This window comes from Schistosoma haematobium, chromosome 2 (genome assembly GCF_000699445.3).
Source record: "Schistosoma haematobium chromosome 2, whole genome shotgun sequence".
In the NCBI taxonomy this organism is placed as follows: domain Eukaryota; kingdom Metazoa; phylum Platyhelminthes; class Trematoda; order Strigeidida; family Schistosomatidae; genus Schistosoma; species Schistosoma haematobium.
The window spans coordinates 21,323,104-21,329,334 of NC_067197.1; the positions used below are offsets into that span (position 1 = coordinate 21,323,104).

Below are 6,231 nucleotides of genomic sequence, written 5' to 3' on the forward strand. Positions count from 1 at the left end.
CCATAGTCTTCACCAAACAAGACTATACCACCTGCGTATTCCAAATCGATAACTGAACCTCCTGGATGGAGATCAATGCCCGAAAATTCAGTCGACGAGAACGTTATTTTCAGCAGTATGTCTATGATGAAAACGAATAGAAACGGAGATAGTGGACAACCTTGTAGGACACTACTTGAGGTTGCGAAATCAGATGACAGTCATTGCCACAGAACTCCTCGGTTTACAGAGTCGAATGCTGCTTTTTAGTCAAAAAACTATCATTGTGGGACGACGATAAGTATGCATGTTTTCTAAAACCTGGCGAATAGCGAATATGTATTCGATGCAGCCTCGGCCAGGTCCGAAGCCAGCCTGATTTTCTCATGTTTGGTCTGAAATGCTATCTGATGTTACCTACAACCGCTGCCTTTCCGCCGATTTTGCTTTCGTTGCCCATCACTCCTCACGGTCGTTCCTTGAACTTTTGTTTAACCTAGATCTGATATGTTTTCTTTCTTCACCGTGTTCAGAGCCTGAAGGGAGGTGTCTTCGAGAATCTATCAGTGCAATAGACTTGGTAGAAATCCACTGGTTTTTCGTAACCCTTTCGTTGGAATCACTTATACCGCTGATGTTTCCACAACTGTTTACATATGTGTCCAAGCAACATCTGGGTCAGCCTTATTTTCAGAACTACCTAAGTGTGACCTCAATCGCTCCCGGAGCCTACTTTTGGTTTTCTCATTAGTCAATTGAATTCTAACGGGTTTTTAGTGTGGCTTTTCTGCGTTCAGTGAGGCGCCATCACATGCGTGCCCGTACTAGAGCATGGTTGGAGTCAAAGCAGGTATTTCAGAATATGCGAAAGCCTTCTATTGAGCCTCTCCAACGATGACCGACAGCAATGTGTTCTATTTTAGTCCATCGTTGGCTCAGTGCAGGAGGCCGCCGTGCTGGACGGTGTCTCTGCTTATGCTTAAAATTAGTGCTTGCCAAAAGTAAAGGATCGTCTGAGCAGAGTTGCAGCGGTAATCACTACTATCTGTCCGCTGAGCCGGAACATTAAAATACCCACCTAAATGTCTTTCTGATTGGTTTAAGCTACCCAACTGGGCATTAAAGTCACCTGCTACAAGTACCGTGTCTGAGCCTTTAGCTTTCTGTAAAAGTCATCTTTCACTTCATCCAGGCTGGTCGATTCTGAACCATGTCACCGACAGTCTCCAACCATTGGTTACGATAGTCACGTGGACCCCAACCAAGTAGTCTGTATCTACCAACATGACTCAGACCAGAAATTGGTGACTTCAAGAGCTGATGCCACGTTTTCGTTTGGCCGCCCCTTTCTTCCAACCATCCCCGACACTAGTCGACATTGCACGTCGTGGTAATCGGTGTTCAGACATACACAACACGTGACTTATCTCAGTCGATGAAGATCCACAACTTTATCAACTGACTTACCACCATTCCCTAATACCTTGCGTCTAACTTCACTATCACTTACCCGGTGATCCCAGCAGATGCGAGCAATATTTCGAAGGCATTTGTGGTCAAATACTAGTAGCTTACGAATATCTCCCACTCTTAATGGTCACGTTCCGCAGCCGTAAAGTAGAACTGAACGAACTGCTGCGCAGTATACTCGTCCCCTAGTTGATAGACGGATATCTCACCCTCGCCATAAGTCACGTAAGTTGGTAAAAGCCAAGCAAGCTTTCTGAATCCGTGCTGAGATTTCGCCAGACACTAACCCATTACGGTTGATCAGACTTCCAAGATAAGTGAAGTTGTCAACACGCCCGACTACTCCACTTCCTATCCTTAGTTCAGGTGTTGACGAAGACCAGTCCCGAAGTGAAAACTTGCATTATGAGGGGGAGAAACGCATCCCAAACATCCTCGCATTGTTGCTCAGTGCTACCAAAAGACTGCACTTTACCATAGTCTTCACCAAACAAGACTATACCACCTGCGTATTCCAAATCGATAACTGAACCTCCTGGATGGAGATCAATGCCCGAAAATTCAGTCGACGAGAACGTTATTTTCAGCAGTATGTCTATGATGAAAACGAATAGGAACGGAGATAGTGGACAACCTTGTAGGACACTACTTGAGGTTGCGAAAGCAGATGATATTTCGTCATGAGGTCGGATTAATTTGATTTCGACAGAAGGTCAAAACGTACTCTCGCAGTCAGCGTCGAGAGAAAACAACTTAAATTCAGGCAAAGCTTAATAGAACGATACATCGCTTGGTAGTGTTGATATAAAAGCCAGCAGTGTAAACGCACAAATAAGTTTAAGAAAACTAGTTCCATAAATCACGACAATGCATCATAAAGCTAACTTAGGGGGCGTAAATCTTGAGGTAGTATAAGATGCATTCCCATATGAAGTAGATATGTTATTTGAGGCAGTGCAGTGGTGAATCTTGGCGGTTTTATATTACTTAACTAACATTTTTAGGTGCTCATGTGAAGTCGAACGATTCTAACCAGTGCTTACAGCCATCTTGCAGAATTGAAAGTCGACTCCCATATTGAAACTAAGCACAAGGACATTAAAAACTACATTCAACAACTAAGAAAATTATTTAGTATCACAACCGAAATTAAATTGAACTCTTCAAAAGCCAGTTTTTCAATTCTGCAAAAATCATCCTTGGGAATAATCCTTAGAAACCTGTGTTCAAACCATGGAGAACGGCCGTACGGAAACCTGCGCCAACCGCAGGTTGGACTGGTTTGTCAGTAATCATCAAGATTGAAGTCATCCTCAAAATCAACATCTCCACCCGCCAAATGATTAAAATCGAGTTGGTAGCGTAGAATACCTACAGAAGCAAACCAATAACTTTTAAGTATGTAAAAACTTACTAAACATGAGAAAAACTCAGGACCCTTCTACATTCTCTGTGTGCATAGTATTTCATCAGTGAAGTTTATTTATACCTTGCAGGGTATGAACCCCAACTAAGATAAATGCATACAATTGTTTTACCCCTGAAAATAGATAATTTGCTACTGCCTGTCGGTTACTTGCACAGATGCGTAATACAAAACGCACTAGACAAAGATGTTTCAATCAACGAAATTGATACACCAGAAGTCTAGGTTAGCTCAGAAGCAGGTCAATCAAAGACAGGTGTATACTGATACGACAACTCAGATGTACTGAGAGCAGAAGTCTGATGGATCTATATTAGTCATTTTTTGGTAAGCCGCAGTGCCTAGTGTTGTATGTGTCAATTGAATGTGTAGATACCAGTTCTTCGAGTACCTGATCCCGAAGGTTAATGACTCGGCGTGAAGATCTATATGCTACAGCTATATCATCCATTCTTAACTTTTCAATTTCAATGGTGTTTAGTGTTCATTATTCCCTTTCTTAGTGCAAGTTATCCCAGTAGTCCATTGAACATAATTTAACGACTGGAAACTACGTTCTTCAGTGAACAGTACAGAAACCAAGAGACTGCGGCTTCGACATCTCAATACCTCTCAAATTGCCGTCTCACTCAGAGCATTCACCAACGAAAAATACGCAGTACATGCCTACTAGAATAGCGATTTATGGAGGGCAGAAAACTTGATATGAGCGCACATATTAAGGTGCCGAGTCCATTAACCAGTTTGCGTATGACGAAAGTTGCCTTGACATTCCCTGTAAGCAATATACAGATCTATTTGAGGACCTTATACATAATTGACCGAAACGTTTATAGGATGTGTAACGGTTGAATTTAACAAAGACTTACCACCTATCCCACCAAAGCCGCGAACAAACTGAGCACCTTCCTGAGACTTGTCAGTGACAATTTCTAAAGTCGTCCCAAAAGATCTGTAGTTCAGGGCGAGCCAGTCTAAAAGAAGCTGAGTATCTAGAATTTCCAAATCAGATCCTGTCGCCGGGTCAATGAAATGTCGTCGGTCCGTTTCCTGGTCAGGACGCAAGTGTATAACTCTATTTCCTAAAAGAAATAAATTTTTTGTGTGAAACCGCTTTAAATATAATGTAGGACCATGCCTTTACGCAACTGCTCAATTCAGAGCAACGCATCAAGATTGTTCCTTATCATCAATTTGATGTACGTCACGTGTACTGCCTGCAAGCAAATTCAAGCAAGCAGGATAATGCAGTGACAAAAACCTTAACATATGTGAGTCTCGGTCTAACAAATCTAAGACTTGGGATTTGTCAATCACTGACTCAAAATCACACTCATCTCAATTCTCTCAAGAAAGAGATCAGTGTGATTGATCACGTTATTTTGTGTCACTGCGATTGTAAGTGCACTTTATCACTTACAATTGCGCCTGACATCGTAGTAGAAATAGTGAAGTAACAACTCCCTATTACCTTTACTATACTAACCTTCAGAATTCGGGACTTTGAGGACATAGCGGTTCACACTAAGGTTCTCCCACACCACGAGGGTCTCCACAGCACCCATCTCTAGGGACTTCAAGGTGTCCTCAACACCAAAACAGTACTTTCCACTATCCTTTGTAAGAGGTAAAACAAATATACTAAGGCTCACTTGAGATATCTCGTCAAAGTATCTTTGAATCAGTTTTTTTTCCTGAATGAACTTTACGCCAGAAAGTGTATCTGTGGCCAGTTCGATAGCTTGGTTAAATCCTGTTTCACCACCATATGATATATCTACTATTTTAATCAACTTTGCTTGAAGCCTCTGAAAAAATGTTATTATTCACCAGTCCACTAACTTGATCAAACATATCAGATTGTCCTAAGTCACTCTTGAAGTCAGCAATCCCCGCAAGGATAAGACCTTCGATATTCGGTCGATCGTTTGTAATAAAAAGTTGCGTTGCTGTCTCGGCTACTTTACGAATATAGTTGTGCCGCTTTTCCATCCGCAAACGTGCGAAACGAAGTGCAGATTGACCTCCGCGACCATGTTTTTTCGGCAATTCTACCGTAAATTTGTGCAGAACCTCGCGAGTGTTTCCCGATAATGTCCCAAATAAAGCCCCATTACCATCAACGACAATAAATCCGAACTTGCTGTCATCTGCTAGCAGCGCTACTAAGGCCTAAGTTACGTTAGAGTGGTGAAAATCAGCAAACCTCTGTATGGAACTTGTTGTCGCAAAGATATAAAGACGTGTTTACTGGTCTAAATGGTTCGAAATCGATGTTGACCTTTTTCTCTTTACCATCCTCAGTGACTATTGTCCCACAATATACAACAAGGCCATTGGTAGGAACTACAAAAATGAAAAATTACTGATCCCAACCTCTAGTGTATAACTTCAGACGTTGTTGTACAGAGGTTATCGCACTCAGGACGGATAAGCGATTCACACGGCTTTTAATATTAGATGCTGTCCCATACTCCTCGGCTAACAATTTCGCTATCCTAGTAATCTGATCCTTTGGAGGAATGATGAGCGAAATCATACTCGTCCCATTACTGATATGTGAAATGACTGGTCATAAATCACTTACCCTCTAGCAGACTCCAAACTTTTGATCAACTTTTTGATCCGCCACATTTCTACATTCTTATCAGCCTGAGATATCTCCGTACTGCCGTTTGTTGAAGCCATCGCCACGAGTTTAGGAAGACGAAGTGAGAACTATAAAGCGTGGTTATTTTAAAGCAAGTGACTAAAACAAACTATAATATACGGTTCCAACCGTCATATGACAATTTTACAGATATCAGTAATACTTAAACAAGAGCTTTTACAGAACAAAAAAATACACGTAGAGATTTGTTATTAAGTCAGTATGTTATCATGTTTCCATATAACACTCTCAAACTTGAATATGTTACGTGGTGGAAAAGTGAGTGACTGAGAAACCTGTAATAGCATTGATAGTGGTGATCAGCGAAATGATTGGACCTTATTTTATATGCACTTACATAAAAATAAGGTACTCCTAGGTAAGAAACAGTTTTTCTCGTTCACGACTCTAGGTATAATTCTGGAGTCAGCTTGGAAATATGTTGTTCCAATTCCACGGACTATTTTTGTGCTCTCATATTAACGTCGCTACGAAAGACAATAAAAATGAAGTCAAGTAAGATCCAAAATCACTATTAAGAGATCTCAAGATCATAATCAAGCTGCATATATGATAAGAGATTTAGATTTGATTTAATCTAGCACAATGGTATAGTGTAGGGTCAGGGTAACATCAATGAGTCCTAGACAATTCATCGCTTGGGCTAAATCATGTCAAATTTAGACAACTGATCAATAATTTATAG

The 6,231-nt window shown here is 41.1% G+C and overlaps 1 protein-coding gene across 2 annotated transcripts; it reads right to left on the reverse strand.

The window, feature by feature from the left end:
- Positions 1 to 1,979: 1,979 nt before the first annotated feature.
- On the reverse strand, positions 1,980 to 5,752 carry ERF1 (translation termination factor eRF1). 2 transcript variants are annotated; one of them, XM_051214604.1, is made up of 9 exons: positions 5,636 to 5,752; positions 5,463 to 5,593; positions 5,252 to 5,427; positions 5,082 to 5,221; positions 4,718 to 5,047; positions 4,528 to 4,683; positions 4,362 to 4,491; positions 3,745 to 3,957; positions 1,980 to 2,820 (listed from the first exon to the last, which is right to left on the reverse strand). In XM_051214604.1, exons 2-9 carry the CDS (start codon positions 5,561 to 5,563, stop codon positions 2,735 to 2,737), a joined length of 1,332 nt encoding a protein of 443 aa, XP_051067789.1. In that variant the 5' UTR covers positions 5,564 to 5,593; positions 5,636 to 5,752; the 3' UTR covers positions 1,980 to 2,734. The 2 variants fall into 2 exon arrangements, with proteins under 2 accessions (XP_051067789.1, XP_051067790.1); XM_051214605.1 differs by having other exon boundaries at positions 2,560 to 2,820; positions 4,528 to 5,427.
- Between the last annotated feature and the right edge of the window lie 479 nt (positions 5,753 to 6,231).

Bases quoted from the DNA above. Each gene is read 5' to 3' on its own strand.
- ERF1 (XM_051214604.1), bottom strand. From the start codon at position 5,563: ATGGCTTCAACAAACGGCAGTACGGAGATATCTCAGGCTGATAAGAAT. The intron at 5,048-5,081 runs GTTTGCTGATTT...AACGTAACTTAG, and splicing joins ACAACAAGTTCCATACAGAG to GCCTTAGTAGCGCTGCTAGC. The intron at 2,821-3,744 runs GTAAGTCTTTGT...TTGCTTCTGTAG, and splicing joins CGGCTTTGGTGGGATAGGTG to GTATTCTACGCTACCAACTC.